Here is a 21,937-nt window from a genome sequence, read left to right on the forward strand (position 1 = left end):
GGTTAATTAATGTATTTTTTTTAAATTTTATTATAAAATTCATAAAGATAGCATCAAGTTAAAAACTAAATATTAGAAAAAAATTATTAAATTTTATAAAAAAAAAATGAATTTCTTTTTTTAAAACAAAGAAAATTCATCAAAATACATACTTATATCTGATCACATGCATCAAAATACAAGTCCTAAATATAAATTTTTCTACTTTGTAGCGGAATATAAAGAGTATGATGATTGTATAAATTAAATTGTGATAGAAAATATAAAAAGAAGAACAAAGGAGTTGGTAAAATATATCTATTAAAGCTGGATCTATCTATCTATATCTATGTATTTTATATCTGTTCTGATATACTTCTTATATCAATAATTTAAATTATTATCAGACTTTTTAGAATAGATAAATTGCAAATATCGTAGCAGTATCAATCAACTCTTGTTAAAAATCTTAATAGATAAATGCAAGGGAGCTAAGAATTTTGAAATATATTTGCACTGAATAAATAGATTAATTAATTACTACTAAATAAATTTCTTTAAAGATTATTAGTTAAAAAAAAGTAAAATAATTCGAATAATAATTTCTAGATTAAATTAATTAATTAAATATTAAATAAATAAACAAATAGTTTGTTAGTTAGTTAGTTATTAGTATTAGCTGAATGCAATTTTTTATAAAATCTTAACTAGGTAGAATCCTTCTTCTCCTCTTCATTCTCTAAACTCTTGATATAGCAAATGGAGATGGAACGCTATGCAATTAAGTATTCAATTACGATGCTTACTTCTCTGTATCTCTCCTCAAGCAAAACACTCGTTTTTCGTACAAACTTTCAAATACTGAAGCGAGTTAGGGTAATTTTACATACAAAATGACTGAAACTTTTACATCAATAGTAACTGATCCATTTTTTACTACTGGAACTGGATAATTTGATTTAGTTTTTAATTTCTGTTAATATGTTTCATACTATGCTAATGAAACTGCTTATTGCCCAACTTAAATGAATTCTTTGACTTAAAGCACATATGCAATGCTAGTTCCATTAGATGCTTCTGGTAATAGTTATGGAAATCCTTGCCCAAACATAATCACACCTACCTATTTAGCATCAGGCTCAAAATTCGATAATTATCATTTTGATTTGATTGACAGCGATAGACCATAAGATGGGTACGTATATCGACAATATTTTCCTTAATAGACAATCGCATCTAATCCTGATGGCTCAAAATCAGTTCTTAATTACAATAATAGTATAACATACATTATTAGATGCGATTCAAAAGAGAGTCAAGCTCTAAATATTAAAGGTTGGAGATACATAAAAAATGCAACATATTTCGGTATATATCTTGATACTACCTCTAAATATGGTTGTCCTACTTTACAATTATCAAAGTTATGGCAAATTCTCTCAGATAATTCAGTAATTATTTTTAAATTCAAATATTTTATTTTTTTAAATTGGTTCATATTTCTAATAAAATTAGAGTTCGTTCATATTATAAACAGATTTTAGTTAAATATTTACTTTAATAAAATAGATTTTCAAAAATACTTTTGCAATTAAACATATTCAAAAAAAATTAATTAAAAATATGATTGATCATATAAACTAAATAAATTTTATTTTCAATTTTAGATTATTTTTACCATAGCAATGGTATCGATAGGAGCTGCATTATGTTTCTTTGGATTGAAACTCTACAAGCCCACTTTGTTTATCATTGGTTATATTACTGGTTTTGGTGGTATTGTTGCTATCATGGGAGAATTCGTTATAAGATATGATAGTGATTCTATTATGGCTTATGCGTGCTTGATAATAGCTGTTCTTTTTGGTGTGCTTACTGGTTACGTTACAGTTTCACTTCCAAAGTTAGGATTCTTTGCACTAGGAATGTGGCTTGGTATTGTATTAGCACTTCTTTTTAATAATGCTTTCCTATATAAAATATAAGTTGGAAATTAGTTTGTTGTGCTTTGGATAACTATAGGTATTTTAGCTATACTTATGGGATTAATGAGCTTCTTCTTTTACAGACACTGCGTTATGGTTTGTACTGGATTTATAGGTTCATATTGCATGATCCGTCCTTTCGGATGGATATTAGGTGATTTCCCTAATGAACTCTAAATTGCTTAAGAATTAAAATATGGCTAAATTTCTTCTGTCCCTAACTTATTTTACTTATATTTTGCACTCATTTTGCTTGTTGGTGCAATTGGTATCAAATTTTAATACAGTATGTATTTCTCTCGTAGATAGCAAGAAGAAGAAAACGATCTTTAGCTTTATCTTGCTGACCCTGATTTCATTGATTTGAATAAATCTTTGCTTGATAAAAATGACGAAGACCTAACCACAAAAGAGAAAAAAACAAAAGAAAAACTTATCCGTATGTAAAAAAATGTAGAAAAAGAAAAAAAAAGATAAGAAAGATTTATGAGAAGAGCAGATAGATTAAAAAGACGTGAAAAGGGTGAAGATGTAAGTGAAGATTCTGAAGATTCAGATGAAGATGATGATAACTCTGAAAATGGTGGAAGCGGAAGTGATGAGGAAAAAGGTCGTAAATCAAAAAGATCTAGATCTAAATCTAAAGATTTAGGATTATTTGGTGCTATAAGTAAGACTGAATCTAGAAGAAAATCAAAAGCTAAGTCATTTAAAAAGTAAAATTCTAACTCATCAAATGAAGATAAATAATATGGAAAAGATGAAGACCATGTAGTAGAAAAGAAAGATAACAAAAAGTTTTCTAATTTGGTAAATAATTTAGATAGATAATATAAAAAATAAATAACATAATTATTTAATTAATTAAAATAGTTTGCAGGTATTAAAAAAAATAAGAAATAAGACTAAGATGAAGATGAAGAAAGAGGTATAGAAATGGATGACTTGAGTGAAAACAACTATCAAGAAACAACTAAGACTAAATCAAAAGATAACCCTAAAGATAAAAAGTAAGCAAAACAGCAAAATTCTGATGATGATGATGACCATTTTAATAACAATAATAAAAATTCAGATAAAGAAAAATCTGATCATTCTGATAATTCTGATTCTGATAATGATAAAAAAAAGAAAAAAAGTGCTAAAGATATAGCCAAGCTTGCAAAATCTCAAAAAAAGAAAAAATGAATAGATAAAATCCTATTTTGAAAAGTAGTTTAATAAATAAATAAATTAATTTTTTTCTCTTATTAGTTTGATTAAAATTAAATCTTTAACATAAATCCTGTAATTACTTGAAATTTAAAATATTTGTCGCTCAGATAAATATCATTAATATTATTAACATAATTTGTAATTGTAAAATATTATTTTCTATTATATAAATTAATTTATTAATTAAAATTATTATGTCAACAATTTATTTATTTTCATCCTCTTATAAAAAAATTTATTTTTTTCAATGAATCATTTAATAAAAATCTAAACTGAATATGAAGATATGATATGATTTGATATGAATTAATTATTTTTTATGAATTAGTTTTTAAATTTTACTTTATTTTGCTTAGATTTTAGGATTTTTAATATTTTATTCACTATTTATTGTAATTTACAGTTTTGTTAATTTTTTTCTATAAAATAATTATTTTCTGTAAATCTTCATTAATTAACTAACACTGATTATATTATCATCAGAATTCTTTTCTGAGTTAAATAAAATATGGTTTAAGAAGATATTGATTTCTGAAATGCTGAAAAAAATGTATTTTGTATTGTATAATTATTTAAATATTATAATTTAATATTATATATTTCATTCTCTAATTTAAGGTTTTTTTTACAATTACATTCATTTAAGTTTAGGAAAAAGAAAAGGTAAAAGTAAAAATGCATGATTTTACCCATTATAAATTATATTTTATAAAAGAGAAAAATAACTTCAGTTTGATTAATTAATAATTCTTAAAAAATATAATTTTAAATAAAATTCATTTTTTTTCTCAATCTTCTTACTCAATCAAGAAAAATTTCAATAATTATTAAAATTTTTAATTATTTTTAAAAAAATTATAACATTTAAAATAATATGTTTGATAGATGAAAATAAATTTAATATTAATAAATTTTTGAATATTTACCATTCCTTTAAATATTGATGGTATCAAAGTTACTTTTTGTATTTTGTTAATAATTGATTCAAAAATTAATTATATACTAAATTATTAACAATTTTTCGCAAATTATTTTTATTTTATTAGTATTTTATATAAAAAAGATATATTTATCTTGAGGAAACATTTAAATACTGCTAATTGAAATGATAGCTCCTCAGGCAGGATTTCTTCCTTCTATTAACTAATAATAGAATAATAGAAATACAGCAAATATATTTCAAAAAGGAGCATAAAATATATTTAATTTACCTTAAATAAATAAATATAATTAGAATACACTGCATGGATATTCCATAGATAATACAGTTAACAACTAAAAAAATTAAATTAATGGATATAAACCTGAATCTTAAAGCTAAAGATATAACCATAATCTAAATTAACCATATATCTAACACTAAAACAGCTATTCTCCTAATAGATACCCTTAGAATTTATAAAATTAGAACAACTCTGTAAATTATCAATATAATTAATAAATAAACGATTTACAATAAAACTAAAGTAATTTGGTTAATGCTTAGATAAATTAGAATAATTTTTAGATGATTGATAATTAAAATCAGTAAAATGCTTATTTATTTTAAAATAGTTAAATGTAAATGCCATAAATGAATGGTTTCGGCCACATTTAATAGTAAAATTAATAATTTTAGCAATAACCAACTTCGTTTCAGTAGATATAAAACTAATCTTTGTAAAATAGGAATTACTATTAGTCTAATAATGATAATAATTTGAATCAATAATAAATGTAATACTTTTATGGATAAAATTAATAGCAAAACCACAATAATAATTAATTAAATACATATAATATTGGAAATTAAGGATATTAAAATGGAGTTTAATAACACTAAAATGTGAAGTATTATGGAATTAATGATAGAGAAAGAAAATCTTAAAGTGAAAACTCAAGAAATACTTAAAAAAATCTAGGAATAGATAACAAATAAGACTTAGCTACTGCACTAAAGTTATAAGTAATTTAAATATTTTATATAAATCAGATAATAATTTGTATTTAAATTAAAAAAAGATGGAAGAAAAGAAGAAAAGATAGATGGAAGAAAAAGAAAAAAACAGGCTACATGAACTAAGTCTATTAAATTACAATTTAAAAAATAGTCCATTTTCAAAGTATTAAATATTTTATATTTAAATTTTAACAATTTAATTTATAAATTAATAATTAGGAACTAAGTCAATAGATAAGAGTAGTTTATTTAAAAAATTAAAGAAACTTCACCTAATAAATCATAATAAGGTTCAATCTCTGTAAAACAGACATCACAAAACTAAGATATTCTAGGCTTACCATAAAATAATTAGCCCATGACATAAACAGTTATTCATAATACCTTTGTAATAATATTGATTTAATTACTTTTAATTTATTTTTAATTTTTTTTATATAAATAATAAATTTAGATACCTTAAGAATAATAAGTTGATATAGATTAATAAAGTATAGCAGCAAATTATAATCATTAAAATTAGATTCCTTCTTTAAATGAGTTTATATAAGTTAATCAGCTATCTTAAATACCTCAAGTTATAGTAGCAAGTCAAGTTAGTAAGAATATCTAAAATAATGCAAATATATAAGATAATTCATAAACAAATGCCGATATTTACAAAACTTAAACTCAGTTTCAAAAAAAATCTTTGATTGTAGCTAACAACAATGTGATTTAAAATCAAGAGTAATAGGAAAAGGATGTAAAATCCTAAAAACTTATGGAGTATTAATAAATTTTGCTTTAGCAAATAGAAGAACAAAAGGTCAAAAAATAACTTGAAAAATAAAAGAAAATTGAAGAAGAACTTTATTATGAAAAATAATTTTTAAAACAATTAGAATAATAATAAAACAAAGAGCAAATAGATAAATATAAATAGTAATAATAATACATAAATGTAGATAGAGTAAATAAATAATAAATTAACTAAAATGAATAGTAATAAAAAAATACTATTTCAATACGTGCTTAAAATTAGGTCATTGAAGCATAATAAAGTGTAGAAACAGAACTAAATTTTAAGAGATAGTCTTCTGCTTAATCAACTATTTCTCAAAATGAGGAAGTAAGCTAGCTTATTCAAAATAGTTTTTATTTTATTAATATATCCTTTAAAGTCAAAAGCATTGAAGAAAAGTATCTTAACAAGATCTCAAAGGAGCTATACTACCAACGAAGAATAAAATAAGCAATCAAAAGAAATGGAAAGAAGCTAAAAAATTGCTTAGGCCTTATAATATCAAAATTAGTATTAAGGGAATCCAATGTATTTTAACCCTTACTAAAGTTAATTTCAGAACTAATATGGGTAATATAACATTGAGCAAAACTAGAATATTATAGAGTTTTAAAAAGTGATCAGTGATATGATGAACTAGCTAACAGAAAATTAGTAGCACATTCAGAATGTTCTTAAATAAGTTAAAACTCAAAGTGAAGAAAACACCAAATACACTTAAAATCAACTTAAAGAAATATAAAAATTGATAATCCAATAACAAACTAATAGAAGTTTTAATGAAGGATTGCAGACTCAATAAAATTTTAATAATGATTAAAGAATTAGTAGAGAACAAACTAATGATCAATAAATATTTAAAACACCATAAAAACTATAGTAGTCACCAAACTAAATATCTCAAGCTGTTGCTAATACTTTAAATTAGTAAGAAATATTATAGAAGTAATCTCATCACAAAGTTAGGTCATCACATTCAGTCGATAGGGAAAGTATTTAAAGCAGCTCATCAAAATATGAATCTAATAAATTTTAAAAAAACGATAATAATTTTAGTAAGAATACAGAACCTATAAAATCCTATAGGTCAAAGCATCATGATATATCTGATTTTGTCAATTAAGATAAGAAAAAATAATATTAAAAATAAAATATTAATTAAAATATCAATGAACTAAATAATGATAGTGTATTTTTAAAGTATGGCTCTTATGATAGCAGCAGACCTGCTTAAAATAGCCAGTAAAATTCAATTAGTGAAGGATTTCACATAAAGGAAAGTGGATAAGAAAATTATAATATTCCATCTAATGAAATTTAATACAGTAGTAGAAAACAGAAATATTAAATGGTACCTGTTGAAGAAGATGCTTAAAGCAATATCGAAAGCCTTTAGTCCTCATTAAGACCTAATTAAGCAAGCTTAACTAAAAACCAAAGTGGAAGTAAAAAAAGTATGAAAAAGAGTATAAAAAAGTTAAATCAGTTGGATGTCGAAAAAGTCCTTGAAAAGAATTCTTCAAGGCTAGAAAATTTAAATGAACTAGAAAATAAAAGTGTTTATATTTAGAATATTAATTTCTAAAATATCTGAATCATCTAACTATTTTCTCTTAAATATAAAAATGACAAACTAATTTTAATAAAATAAAAAAATATATTTACTGTACATAAATATTAAAAAGAGTTTTAAAAATTTATTGTTCACTTTATAATAATTCAAACTTTATATTAAGAATTTAAGCACTTTTTAGAAAAAAATTAAATATTATACTCTTATTTTATGATATATATAAATCAATAAATAAATTGGCAAAGTCAAATTTATAAACAATAGAATATTTTAAATAATATAATTAGTAGGTGGCAATTTATCATTAAAGTTTCACATAGTCCTTTCAAATTTTTTTATTATTCATTTTTAAAAACAATTTTTTATTTTTTTTAACTCAATCTTATTTAAAATCTTATAATTCTCCTATTTCATTAGGTTCTTATGCTAGCTGAACTGGTTATTATTTTGTAGATTTTTCTACTTTGTTAATATTTGTGGAGTTCAATATTTAATTAAGATTTTCGAGTAAACTTTTCTTTTAAGTATTAATAAATAGTTAAAATAAATTAATAGAAATTAATTTTAATTTTACTTTTGCCTAATTTGCACTGTTGACACTATTTGATGATTTTCTGACTGAACTTTACTGCATTTTAACAGACTCAATATTTTCAGAATGGTCCATTTTAATCATTTTAATATATTCCTTTAAAAATTAATTAATTTTATTCTATTTAATTTGTTATCTAATTTACACTATCGTAATGTTCATCAGCTTCTAGTTCCTCTTTTGCAAATGCCTTAGAATACTAAAAAGAAATAATTTAAGGAAAAGATAATTTTTAACAGTAATAATAATACTCTTTCTATTAAATAGTTTATTTCATTAGATAATTTTTTATTTATTTCTGAATATTTTTAATTTTCTTCATTTAAATAATAAATTTCATTTTTCAATTTTCTATTTGTTTCTGTTAGTTTTTGCTTATCACTCAACAGTTTATCTAAAAATCTTCAGTTAAAAAATGAATTTAATATTTTGTTATTTTATATTTATATTTACTGTTTGTATTAAGAAATCATCTTTTTGAGGTCTTTCCGCTCTTAAACTAGAAATTTATCAATGTATTCATTTCTAAAATAATTTAAAAATACTATTTTAGTCAATTAAAAATGAAAACAAATTTACTAAATTTTTTCTGAATTCTTTAATTGGATTTTCAATTATTAATTTTTTTATTCCAATTTTTTAATTTTATCTTTTAAGAAATTATTTTCTTGCTGCATACTTTCAAATATTATCCCTTTTTTTTCTTTTTATGGACTCTAACTAAATGATTGGTTAGGATTTTCATCAAAGTTAATAACTTTTTAATCGCTATATAAATATATTCAAAAATTTGTAAATGATGTTAAATAATAGTAAAGATAAGCAAATTACTATTATTCCCTCATTCTTTTAATGCTATCTAATAAATTTATTTTAAGATTTTAAGCCTCTTCATCTAAATCGTTTGCATTCATATAAGCATTTTTAACTTAGGCGTATGATGTTTCCCAATAAGCTGACTGTTTTATTAATAATAAATTTATTAAGTAATCAATATGCAATATTTCTACTTATATATTTTTTAAGTTATTACTTACTTTTTCACTTGGCTATTTACTTTTTGTTTATTTGATTGGGCTACTAAATTTATTTTAGCTCAAAGCTTTGTCTTCATAATCAAGCTTTTTTTAAAATTCGTCTTGGTAAAGGTTTTTATCAAAATTTTAATTTATAATTGCATTCATCTCTCTCAATGAAACTACTTTAAAATTATACTAATTAATTATTGAATAAGCGTATAATAATGAAATACAGTTGTCCTTCAAAGAAAATTATTGCTATTCTAAAATTTGAGGCTATTCGTCCTCTTCCACTTGATTATTTTGTTCTTATAGTATGCTCATATTAGTTTATTTATAGATTTTTGTAATGAAAAGATGAAAATTACTAAAATAAATAATATTAAATTTTAATAATTTTTATTAAATATCAATTAATCATAAAAAATTAAAAATCATTATCCACCATAAATAACACTAGCTGTTATAATTAAAATTAGTCTTTTTGTATGCAATTATCTTATTTTCATATTTTAAATAACATTTCACACATGAAATTTAATTTTTTTGATAATTTTGGATAAAATATTTTTTTAATTTTACTAAAATTTTTGGAAACAAATTGATTTTATATGAAAAAAAATATTATTTGCTTATAAATATTTTTAAAGCAGCAATTAATTTAAAAATAGATGGTTCATAAGCACAGTAAAATTAAATTAATTTTTATTTTTTAAGGCTTAATGTTTTAAATTTGAAGCGATTAGACTTTTTTAGATTTTGCATTGAATTGATGGATAAAAGAATTTTCTGATGAGAAATAAATGAGTTGAAAAAGAATTCATTTTGATCTAAAAATCTTTTGAAAAATAATGTTAAAAGATATATGCTTGCTTTTATTCAATATTTGTATGTGTTTATTGATTTAATAATTTATTTAGATTATATGAGTATGTGTAAAAATTAAAAATGAGGAAAATAAAATGCATTAGATTGATAGTTTGTAAAGGAATAAATTTTGGCAATGATTTTTTTTATTTCAAATAAAATATCAATATGCTAAGATGAAAAATGATTAAATCATTCATTCAATTAAATAAATTCAGCATAATCAAGCAAACACTCATAAATTATGTGTTCTGATAAGCATACGATAAAACCTAAATGAATGCAAATTAAATAAAAATAAATTCACTTGATAAACAAAAAGATAAATTCTGAAGATATAATAATAATAATAAAAAATTTATTAAAAATAGGATAGGATTATTAATTATTTCTTAAACAAAGCAAGCAAAAATTTATCGTAATGAGTTAATCATAACAGCTAACCAAAGAAATGCATGACTTAATCAAGTCTATAGGTGAGACTCGTTCTAAGCAAGAAGAAGATAAAATCATCCTTGCTGAATAAGCCAAATTGAAGGTTTCAATTAAAGATTAATCGCTTTCAACTCGTAGATAGAAGGAAAATTTGATCAAAGCAATTTATATTGAAATGTTAGGACACGATGCTAGTTTCGCACATTTCAGCGCAGTTTAAATGGCTCAATCAAAAAGTCTTTAAATGAAGAGACTTGGTTATTTAACTTGCTGTCTCTTTTTGAATGAATAAAGTGATCTTCTCATTCTTCTTGTTGCAAATTTGTAAAAAGATCTGTAATCTAAAAACATCCACGAAGTCGTAATAGCCTTAACTGCATTAGGAAAGTTAATGAACAAGACTATTTTACAAGGTGTCTTAGATTTGGTAATTCATTTTTCAAGATTACTTTTAATTTTTCAAAAGATATTTTAAAAAATAATTTAACAAATAAATGAGCAATAAATTATTCAATTTGAAAAAGTAAAATGAAGCTCAACAAATAATAACTGAAATCGAATTATAGATTCTGCATCTTCATTTTAAATAATGAAAAATTAAATATTTATTCAAATGTTTGAATATAGTTAAAATGGCTTTAAATTTATCAGCTTTTTTATGAAAATCAGAAGAATTTTTTAACAATTTAATTTTTTTTTTGATGCATTGATTTTGATGAATATATAAATGTAAGTTTAATTTTTACAAATCGCAAATTAAATTTTATATTTTCTCAATAATATATTTTATAAACGCATTCTTTACTTACTAAATGTCCATATTAGTGATAAAAGCAATAACAAAATTAGTATAAAAAGCTAGCTTTACTAATATCTTTGTTATTTTAATATGATTAATACTTATTTAGCTTAAATAAATTATCAACTTAAATTCAATAAATAAATTAAATTTAGATCATAAAATTGTTAATACATCACACTGATTTGGTAAGAAAGAAAGCTATCATGGTATTACAAAGAATTCACAACATTTCTCCTGATTCAATTCCTGATTACGATGATAAAATGCGCCGTGCTCTTTGCGATTTCGAACCTTCAGTTATGGGAGTTGCCCTTAATCTTTACCTTGAAGCTGTTAAGGAAGATCCCACTAAATACAAAGAATCAGCAGGCTCTTTTGTTTTAATTTTGAAATAAGTTATTGAACACAAATTACCTCGTGAGTTCGACTATGCTCGTATTCCTGCTCCTTGGATCTAAATCAAAATTTTATAGATCCTATCTATATTAGGTAAAAAGGACTAAAAGGTATCAGAATAAATTTATGAAATTTTGGGATAGGCTCTTCGTAGAAGCGATGATTCAGGAAGCAAGATAGGATTTGCAGTTACTTACTAATGCGTTAAGACTATTGCTACTATCTATCCCTATTAAAGTCTCCTCGAATAAGCTGCTTCTGCTGTTTAAAGATTTTTAACTGCTGAAAATAACAATTTGAAGTACTTGGGTATAAATGCTCTCATTTCAATCGTTTAGGTATTTAAATAAATATTTTATTTCAAAAAAAAATAGCAGATACCTTTGATATTGATTTCTTTTTAATTGTCTTCGCATAAATAAATATAAACTAAAATTTATGAATATTATTTTGTAAATAAAAAGGTAAATGCTGCTTATGTCCATGAGCATTAATTAATCATTATTGACTGCTTAGAAAGCAATGATGAAACTTTGAAGAAAGAGACTATGGAACTCTTATATAAAATGACTAATGTTAAGAATGTAGAAGCTATAGTTGGTAGACTAATTGTATTCTTGAAAACAAGCTCTGATCCTTTCTTCAGAAGAAATTTAGTAAACAAAATTACTTCCTTGGCTGATAGACATTCTCCAAGCAATGAATGGTTCTTAAAAACTATGAATCTCGTATTTGAGTACGGTAGTGAGTACATCAGCAGCGATATTTTGAACACCTTCTTAAAAACTTTGAATGAAAATTTCTCCGCAAGTGGAGTCTAATTTGGTACTTACTTGATTGATACTTACTTAGAAACAATTAAGAAACCCAATCTCTCTGACGTAACCTTTTAAATGATCGCTTGGGTTTTTGGTGAAATTGGTGCTGCAACTTGTAATTTATTTCATAAATATTTTTAATTAAAATTTGAAATATAATTTAACTTTTTAATAGATGGTAACGATGAAACTTAACTTTAAAAGTTGATTGAATGCTTGCTTGAATCTATCACAAATGATTTTGAAAATACTTCAACTAGAGGATGGTTCTTGAATGCTTTAGCTAAATTATCTTCTTGCTCTGCTTTCAATATGCAAGAATAAGTAGCTGCATGTCTCGACTATTATGGGGAATCTCGCTGTTTAGAAGTATCTTCTAGATCTACAGAATATAAGATTCTTTCAAAGTACAATGCTGCTTTGAGATAATCTTCTGCTATTAAAGTTGATACCAAGTTAAACTTCCTTAACGATTTTATTGAAAGATCTGTTAGAAACGGAGCACCTCGTTTTAATTCTAACAAAATTATACAAGCTGTTATGAGCAACGATAGTAAATTTATTGATTTTAATTCTACATTTTTTATTAAATTTTTTTGATAAAAAACTATTCAGAAGCATTAAACTTTGCACCTGTTGATTCAAGACACACTGCAAAATCAGATTAAGAAGAAGTCTTAAAATTAACCAATAATAAGGCTAATCCTTGGGGTTAAGAAGGATTTGTTTAACCTGAATAACCTGCCAAGGCTCCTATCTAAAAAGAGGCTGAGAAAGGACAAAAGTCTTTTTCTAATAAAGATTACCCAAGCGGACCATACATACCTGGCACAGATATATGGAAAAATAAAGAGCAAGATAAACCAAATAGCAATCCTACTCCTCCTCCTCCTAAAAAAGTTGAACCTGAAGATACCAAAAAGAAGCAATAAACTAAAATGGCAGAGATGTTTTTCGGTGGAATTACAACTACTGGTCCCGCAGCAACCAACACAACTACCACAACAAAGCCTATTGTGTATTAAAACACTAATCCTTATGGCTAAACTCCTTCAGTCAATAATTAGGCAATTAATTTACTTGAAGATGATGATTTACCTTCTTTCACTTCTCAAAAACCAGCTGGTCCATCTTTCACTCCCATAAACATCAATGTTGAATAATATGAAAATTATTGGGAATAATTTAGATTTGAAGAAAACTAAGATATTAAGAGCAATAAAGTTAAAACAGAATACGAATTCAGAAATATGCTAACTAATATTGGAATTGGTGTTGTTGAAGTTGATAACAATGAATTAATTTGTGCAGGTAAAAACATCAGTTCATAAAATATCATGCTTTTGTATGGATCCTACACTGCATTAGGAAATCTTTCAATCACAATGAAGTCTAATTCTAAGCAAGAAATTGATTAAATATTTAATACTATCAAAACCAGATTTGTTTGAGAAAAAATGAATTGTCAAAGAAGATAATCAATCATTATTAACCTAAATAACATTAAAAAATTATATATATTTTTGTAAGCAAAACATAACTAATGTCTTGATTTAATAAATAAATAAATGAGATCAACAAAGTGAGTGATCTTTGTCATCTTTAAAATTTAATAAAAATCCTTTCATAATATTAAGTTGTTTTTTGTCTACTTTTTTAAAAAAAATTAAAATAGTTAGTTTTTATAATAAGAATTAATTTTAATCAGTGATTTATTTATTTAAGATAATCCTACAATCAAATCTAATTAAAGATCTATAAGTATTAATTATTTTTGAATGTATTCTGAAATGTTCTTTGAGCACAATATTTTGCAATTTTAATTTAAAAAACTTAAAAAAAAAAAAAGATTTGTTAGTGATTAATGTTTGCTTTAAAGTTCACAAATTAAATATTATAGTTGAATAGAATACAAAATAGTTTATATTAGAAAATTGCTTGCTAATTTTCTTTATCTTCAAGTTTTAAATCGCGTTCAAAGTTAGGTGAGTTTTATAAAAATGTACATCCAGATGTCTTAGGCAATGCTCCTGTAAATTACTTTTCAAAAAGAAGTTTTTGTGCTTTAACTGAAAACTTATCATTAATTATGAATTTTTACTAATTAAAAGGAAAAAATTAAAGAAGAGAATGGCAGATCATTGAGATAGTTAAATTAATACCTTGATTCTCTATCATAAAATCAGGGCGCTTAATAACAAAAATTGGTATTTTATGTGCCTGATAAAGTCAATAAAAAAGCTAAAAAGTACCTATAAATAGAAGGTATAAATAAGATATGATTATATTCTAGAAACAAATAAATAAATACGTTATTATATCCTTTATTTATAAAATAATTCTAGTTAGGTTGAATGATTTAAATCCAAACGTAACTTAAGAAACTCTACAGCTTCATATGGATTAGTAAATTTATTATTAGCTAATTAAAATAAATTTAATAGCAACTCATTTAAAAACACTTAATTAGGACTATTGCTATCTTGCTGAATGAACTCAAAGAAGTCAGAATTAAAACAAATCCTTTCTTAGCTGATCAATTAAAAAATCAAAAAGATTCCTCTGATGCCTAGAATTTCGTAAATGAAGGAGAAGATGAAGAGAGTGTATTTTAAAGATATTAACAAACAATGGGGCCAATGAAGAAACATGAAGTAATAATTTTTAACCACTACTTAATTTATAAATTAAAAGATTATCTTTATTAATTAATGATTCTACCTATCTTTTTTTAATATTAAATTTAGACTTTCATAGAATCAATGGAAAAAAAATTATATTAAGGCAAACTAGGAAGCCTCATATTTTAACACATAAATGAATATAATTACTTGTAAAAAAACATTAAATCGAATTTCAAAATATTTATATGAGCTAATTTATCTAGGAAAACAATAGAAAGAATTAGAGAAGAAATGTATGATATGGACAAACCATCTCAAAAACCTCTACTCTGGGCTAAGATCTTGGCAGATGATACTGGGTATTTGATCAACACAGAACAGTTATTTTCTGATCTTATAGATCCTAGATTAATATTTATAGATGAAACACTTAACAAATAAGAAATAGATTAATGTAAAAAATTAATCTATACTTTTAATAAAATTTAAATTAATTCAATGTTTTTTATTTTAAAGTCATGTCTACTTTAATACAAGATGAAGTCTAGATGCAAACTAAGAAATTTTAAAAAATTAAAGAAGTATTCCATCATATGGAAAACTAGTCTCCTTAAATATGTCTCTATGTCACCAGAAAATACAGTGGCAGTGACATGCCTGGATTTTTTTCAGTAAATTTTTCTCAAAATTAAAATAAATAATTTCTTTTAGCATTTTCATCTAATTTTAAACAAAAGCACAGCAATAAATAATAATTTTTGATAAATATTAAAATAATTAAATATTTTTTATAATTTAATCTTCATTAATAAAATTTTAATTACTTTTAAAGATTTTAAAAGCTTAAATATTTCTGAATTAGATAAGTAGATACTTGTTTAATAAATTATATTGCAAAATAAAATAAAATATTTTTATATTATTGAAATTTAAGAATTAAATTTTTTTATTTGAGAACCTTAAAATAAATTTGATTCCTCAAAAAAAATTATTATTGAATTAAAGTTAAAATTTTATTACTTAATACATTAATTAATTTATTTGTTTTAAATTAAAATTAGATTCCATTTAATTTCAATCCTGATGATATTGCTAAGAAATATGAAGAGTATGCACCTTCTATAATTTAAGCTCGTTAAGAAATAGATTACTTAGCCAATAAAGTTGATAAGCTTACAAAAGAAATAATAAAACAATTTGAAATAAAAGATATAAAAATTCCTTAAGCGAAGAATGTAGAAGAATATAACTAGCAAATATTATTTTTAAAGAAACTTAAAAAGCTGATTTTGGATATATACACTAATGATAGAGATTTATTAACATAAATTAAACTAAAAAGAATTGTTTGTTTTAATGATAAAGAAAAATATGATTAAGCAGCTTCTTATATTAGTGCTTACGATATAAACTTATAATACATATTCTCAGAAGAAGAGTTTTTTAAACAAGTCTGATTGAATTGAATAATAAAATATCAGATCAATAAATTAATGAATAAAAGTATAAAACAAACTACAAGTGAAACCAAATCATTTTAAGAAAAATAATTTAACAAACAAGATAATATAAACAAATAGAATTAAACTATTTAAACAATTTAATTTTAATTATATTTTACAAAAATTGTATTAAAAGTATGTTAAATAAATAAATGTAAGATTAACTTATTAGATGTTCTCTTATTTACTTAATCAATCAATTTAATATTTTTATAATTATTTTTAACTACTTCTAATTTTGATTTACATTTAGGGATTTTAGCTTTATATTATTATCAAGATAGAATAAATAAAATTCATTAAATCAAGAAAGAATATCATTTATCATATTTTTGATATCAAGTAATGTTTTCTCTTCTTCGTTCTATTTACTTTACTGATGCTTATCGATTTGTTCTAAAAATTATTTATGATTTGTGCTTTTATTTCTTTTTTCTTTGTTAAACCCACTTTTTAAACGGATGCTTGGAGCATTATTAGGCAATCTTAATTAAAATTCACTTTCTGCATTCGAAAAAGACTGAGGTCTCCATTTTGTTTAAGTTTGATTTATCTGGAATTTATTATTGCTTTTAAATTCTTTATTGAAAATTTAGCTGTTCTGCACCAATCCATTAGTTATTTTTTAATTCATCACAATTAATTCACCTTAGTTTATTTTCAATCTAGTTAATGGCATTTATTGATCATCATTATCTATATTTTATATCGGTATATTACTCTTTAAATTAAATTTATGTTTGTTCTACTAAATATCTTAAAAGTTATCACTACTCTAAAATTATAAATCTTAAAACTCGGGAGGAGCATTAAACTGATTAAAACCTGGTTATTTTTATCCATAATAAGCTTAGTATCCTTCTTCTTAAGCTGTCAAAAAAGGATTTTAAAAATATTAATTTTGAGTTGATTAAAAATTTTCTTGGCTGTTAGCTTAAAGAGGATAAAAGTCGTTAGTATTTTTTTATTTGTACTATGTAGGTTTCTAGAGCTTTTTAACTTCTTTCACAATCGATTTATGTTTAAAAAATCCAGTCGTTATTAGCTTAGAAACTTGTCTTCTAACTTCATTGTCTTAATTTGGGTTCGTGTTAAAAACTAAGTTTTCTTTCCACAAATTTTATCCTTCTTCGAAGTTAATTATGAATTCAGTTAATAACTACATTTAGCACATCTAATCATTACACATAATTCTTCCCGTACCACTCTCATACAATTCTACATAAACAGGAGAATTACAGCATTTACTAAAAGGAACACTTTCCGAGTCTTTTATTAAAAGTGATATTGTTTAAGATCTAAATATTAAAAATTCTATTTACCAGAAAAGAAGATAAGATAATTTTATGTAATTTCATGCTAACAAATCAAGATGTTAAACAAAAAGAAATTTAACTCATGAAAAAGCTTTTATATAATTTAATAAATGAGATTCAAACGATAGTCATCAGGAGGAAGCGCTTTAATTTACTTTGGAAATTTAACTGGTTTTTTTTTAAAAAATTGTAAGTAAATAGTTTTAATACTTAAAATATATTAAACAAAATCAAGTAAAATTATTACTTTCTTTCAGCAAATTTCTCAATGATGCTATTTATATTACAAAATAAGTAAATACCATTTTTATCTACACTTAATTTGATTAAAATACATACTTTTGGCATAATATATTCCAGGATATACTTCAGATTCAACTAAATTAAAATCTAAAAAATTTCTTTCTTGATGCTTTGCTGAATTTGTAGTTGTTGGTCTTCCTATTTAAGTATGCTAATTAGCTTTTTATGTTACGTTATAAGTAGCTGTTCTAGGTTTAAGCTGTTTTGACGAAAGAAATTGTTACATTTTAAATCAATACAAATTCACTTACTTGATTTTTAACAATAAATTAATTAGAAGTGCTTGTTGTTGTTTGAGGATATTGCAGTCCTCCAGTAGTAATTGGCCTCGCTCTTTACTGAAATATTTGCTAAAAGAGCATCGCTTCTTAATTCAAAGGTGATAGTGCCTTAGATAAAAAGTTCCCCTTGTAAATTGTTCCCTACTTATTCTTTTAAGGGTTAGCAGTTGAAGATCTAATAAGAATAATTAAAAAAATATTTTATTTTAAAATAAAAATTACTTATTAATTTTTTGTTTTATCTAAAAGAGCTAAAAAATTATTTCTTATATTACCTTGTATCTGAATTATGTGAGTAAACATTATGAGAAAGAGGACGTAACTTTTATTTGAATAAATCTTAAGACATTTTTATATATATTTATTTATTAATTAAACTGTCTGTTTACTTAATCCAAAATTCTTGCTTATGATTAATTAATTGATAAATTGATAGAAAGATAGATAGATTGTTTTTTTTTTTGTTTTGAAAATTAGTTTTTCTATTAAGCTGGAAATTATTAACAAGTTAGTTAATATAAATCTTGATAATTGAGTGTGTATAATATTAGTTAGTTTTAAAATCTTTTCTCAGCACCATCACTTTTCTTATTGGCTTTTTTGTTTTATCTAATAATTAGCTTGTTTAAACTTATTATACCAATAATAATTTGTAACTTTAACCTAGTTTTAAAATAAATTTTCAAATTAAATTAAGCAAAAAATTATTTTTTATGAAAATAAAAAATGAGTTTTTTTATTTTAATGTTAAATATTCATACTAAATAAACATTGTGATAGATTTTTAAATAGCAAATTAAAAGGAAAAGTATATTTAATATATTTATATTAATGAATAAACAAATTTAGATTTATATGATGATAGAGATATTAATAATATAATTAGTATACTATACTGATAAACAGGTTTTGAATTACTGATCACTGTAAATTTCATGAATTGATTTGGAAATAGAAAAAACAAAGATATTTATGTATCTATTTATATTTATTTGTATTTGATATCTATATAATTCAATAAATAAATAAATATATTTATTTATTGTAAGAAGAACAATCAAGAAAGCTCTTTTAGAAAATAGAAACAACTAATCAAATAAATAATTAAATAATTTATAAGATTTTAAATAAAAAAATTTAGTTAGACCAACAATTTAATTAGTGGAAATAAGTCTATTATAACATAAAGAAGATGAGTTCACAAGATAGTAGAATAAGTGACGAAGAGTTCGAAAGAAGATTAAATGCAAAAAGCTATAATACTACTTATAGAGCTCCTGATGAGCAAAATGTATAAAAGGATAAATATATCGATGATTGGTTTAAAAGCTAGAGATAATAAAGTGGATAGACTCTTTTAAATGAAATAAAAGAATTTGAAGAATAGAAATAATTGTAGAATTTTACTTAGCAATAAACGGGAGCAACTTAAGCACTACCTCCTAATGCTATCAACAGCTAGCAAAGCAAATTCTTTAATGAAACTAAAATTTTATTCCCAAAAGAATTGAAATTTGAAAACTTTTTAAATGATAAATATGCATCGTTTTATTACTTCTCACATCACCCAAAAACTAGCAATAAATTCGAAATCAGCGACATAGATACCTCTGATAGATTACTCAAATCTAGAAATACTGGATATCTCACTACATGGCTTTCAATATCACTAGTTTCCTACTATATGACAAAATATCTCAAACACTCCAATATTCCTTGGGGAATTACTTATAAATTTACTTTTATTGGATTCTTAGCTAAATACTTATTCTTTCCATCAGTAATGTCAAGTACTATTGATAAATATTTATTAGCTGCACCATTTGAAAAAAGACTAGATTAAATAATTTAAAAATATTCATTATCATCAGATCCTCTTTTTAGAGAAGTATTTGAATCATAACAAAAGAAATGAACAGCATGCATAAAATGCTTTAATTATTTATTTTATTTGTTTCATAACCAATTTTATTTGTTGTATTTTTATGCTAATTAAAATTCTTTTAATAATAGTTTAAACTAAGGTTGAAAGAATCAATGATAAGCAATTGTTTTACTAAATCAACTTTACAACAAATATGAGTTAAAATTCTATCAAAAAATCAAACAATCATAATTAAATAAATATAAAATATATTATAAAAAACATATTTTACTAATTAATTACTTCCCTTGATTATGAATTAATGCACTTTTTCCCGTTAAAAATTATTGATATTTAATAAATTAAATTAAAATACTAACCTTATTCTTCTAAAGTCTTACAAAAATTCTTCTTTATTAATTATAACATATAGTTTGATGTTTCATAATTGCAGGTCCAGAACAGATATTTGCTGGTAAATAAAAATAATTAATGTTTAGAATACAAATATGATTTTTTTACCCCACCTTAAAATCTAAGAAAAAAAAACAAACGAGATTTTATGGTAAAACAAATCGGCAAATAGTTTACAATTTAATTTTATAATTTTGATTATAATTTGAATGAAAGTTTAGCATTTTAAAAAATTAATGATACAGATCCTAATCAATTAAGAATCAGTTTGAGCCAAAAATTGTTGAGTTAAATTTTTATTATTGACAAAAAAGTAAGCATATTTTTTTCTCAATTCAATAAGTGTCATAAAAAATGTATTTAAAAATATGTTTTTCACTTTTAAATCCACCAAGTTGTTATAAGATTATAGCCAATTAAAAATGAATTATTAGAAATTATAATAAAACAAAAAGTTTCTCATTTTAAAGATAATTATTTTTTTGTTTAAAAATAAATTAAAAACTAAAAAATTAAACTGAAAGTGTTATTGTTGAATATATTTTTTTAAAAATTGAATAAAAACATGAATTAATTTTAAAAATAAAATAGATCGATATTAAATTATTTTTATAAACAGCCATTTTTTAATTTTTTTTTGCAAATTTGTTTAAGATAATCAATAACTTTAAAGAAAGCTTATAAAATGGATTCTACATATTTTTATAATATTTAAATAATTTATCTATAAAACAATAAACAAAAAAGACATTTTCTTACATTTTTAAACAATTATAAAATATTAAAATAGTTTATTTGTAAAAAAAAATATTTTTCTTTCCCACTTTTCGTATCCAAATAAATAATTATACTTTAATTAATTTCATCAATATTCTCCTCTTTAAATTCCACAAAAATAAGAAATAAAGTAAAATTATTTTATTATTTAATAATATTTCCTTAATTTTTTATGAAATTTTTATGAATGGAAAAAAGAAATTTTACAAAAACTAAAAAAATTTAAGTAAAATATTTCTAAAAAGTGAGATGAATAATTTGAAAAATTATTACATGTCAGTAATTTTAAAGCAGAAAATAGCAAACATTTATTAGTCTGTTTAAATTATTTTATTTATTTATTGATTTTTTTTTAATTTTTATATTTGAAAAAAATCCTATTTTTATTTCAACATTAAAAATGAAATTGTTAAAAAGTAAAATAGGTTGGAAATAATTTATTAATAATATCA

At 22.7% G+C, this 21,937-nt stretch overlaps 7 protein-coding genes across 7 annotated transcripts; 5 read left to right on the top strand and 2 right to left on the bottom strand. All coding sequences in view use genetic code 6, as the record gives it.

Annotated features, from left to right (window-relative positions):
- Positions 1 to 662: 662 nt before the first annotated feature.
- Positions 663 to 3,152, top strand: TTHERM_000314980 (transmembrane protein, putative; the record flags this gene model as incomplete). The annotated part of the gene is made up of 3 exons (XM_012798921.1): positions 663 to 1,430; positions 1,647 to 2,774; positions 2,838 to 3,152. The coding sequence occupies 3 exons, from the start codon at positions 663 to 665 to the stop codon at positions 3,150 to 3,152; spliced, it is 2,211 nt and encodes a 736-aa protein (XP_012654375.1).
- A 1,132-nt stretch (positions 3,153 to 4,284) lies between these two features.
- Positions 4,285 to 7,496, top strand: TTHERM_00315990 (hypothetical protein; the record flags this gene model as incomplete). Its single annotated transcript, XM_001021291.2, has 5 exons — positions 4,285 to 5,124; positions 5,181 to 5,281; positions 5,338 to 5,506; positions 5,573 to 6,229; positions 6,282 to 7,496. 5 exons carry the CDS (start codon positions 4,285 to 4,287, stop codon positions 7,494 to 7,496), a joined length of 2,982 nt encoding a protein of 993 aa, XP_001021291.2.
- Positions 7,497 to 7,851: 355 nt separating this feature from the next.
- TTHERM_00316000 (hypothetical protein) lies at positions 7,852 to 9,410 on the bottom strand (the record flags this gene model as incomplete). Its single annotated transcript, XM_001021292.2, has 9 exons — positions 7,852 to 7,992; positions 8,050 to 8,163; positions 8,213 to 8,266; positions 8,319 to 8,469; positions 8,521 to 8,592; positions 8,647 to 8,835; positions 8,899 to 9,026; positions 9,105 to 9,268; positions 9,320 to 9,410. 9 exons carry the CDS (start codon positions 9,408 to 9,410, stop codon positions 7,852 to 7,854), a joined length of 1,104 nt encoding a protein of 367 aa, XP_001021292.2.
- Positions 9,411 to 10,374: 964 nt separating this feature from the next.
- TTHERM_00316010 (adaptin amine-terminal region protein) lies at positions 10,375 to 13,855 on the top strand (the record flags this gene model as incomplete). Its single annotated transcript, XM_001021293.2, has 5 exons — positions 10,375 to 10,815; positions 11,343 to 11,924; positions 12,051 to 12,519; positions 12,580 to 12,957; positions 13,020 to 13,855. The coding sequence occupies 5 exons, from the start codon at positions 10,375 to 10,377 to the stop codon at positions 13,853 to 13,855; spliced, it is 2,706 nt and encodes a 901-aa protein (XP_001021293.2).
- A 413-nt stretch (positions 13,856 to 14,268) lies between these two features.
- On the top strand, positions 14,269 to 16,485 carry TTHERM_00316020 (hypothetical protein; the record flags this gene model as incomplete). The annotated part of the gene is made up of 8 exons (XM_001021294.2): positions 14,269 to 14,436; positions 14,516 to 14,669; positions 14,750 to 14,810; positions 14,875 to 15,058; positions 15,152 to 15,237; positions 15,292 to 15,482; positions 15,545 to 15,699; positions 16,090 to 16,485. 8 exons carry the CDS (start codon positions 14,269 to 14,271, stop codon positions 16,483 to 16,485), a joined length of 1,395 nt encoding a protein of 464 aa, XP_001021294.2.
- A 349-nt stretch (positions 16,486 to 16,834) lies between these two features.
- On the bottom strand, positions 16,835 to 18,911 carry TTHERM_00316030 (hypothetical protein; the record flags this gene model as incomplete). Its single annotated transcript, XM_001021295.2, has 6 exons — positions 18,706 to 18,911; positions 18,401 to 18,605; positions 18,186 to 18,348; positions 18,094 to 18,120; positions 17,853 to 18,014; positions 16,835 to 17,799 (listed from the first exon to the last, which is right to left on the bottom strand). Exons 1-6 carry the CDS (start codon positions 18,777 to 18,779, stop codon positions 16,835 to 16,837), a joined length of 1,596 nt encoding a protein of 531 aa, XP_001021295.2. The 5' UTR covers positions 18,780 to 18,911.
- A 711-nt stretch (positions 18,912 to 19,622) lies between these two features.
- On the top strand, positions 19,623 to 20,345 carry TTHERM_00316040 (hypothetical protein; the record flags this gene model as incomplete). The annotated part of the gene is made up of 1 exon (XM_001021296.1): positions 19,623 to 20,345. The coding sequence occupies one exon, from the start codon at positions 19,623 to 19,625 to the stop codon at positions 20,343 to 20,345; it is 723 nt and encodes a 240-aa protein (XP_001021296.1).
- Positions 20,346 to 21,937: the final 1,592 nt, after the last annotated feature.

The sequence above is a fragment of the Tetrahymena thermophila genome (assembly GCF_000189635.1).
Source record: "Tetrahymena thermophila SB210 genomic scaffold scf_8254548, whole genome shotgun sequence".
NCBI lineage: Eukaryota > Ciliophora > Oligohymenophorea > Hymenostomatida > Tetrahymenidae > Tetrahymena > Tetrahymena thermophila.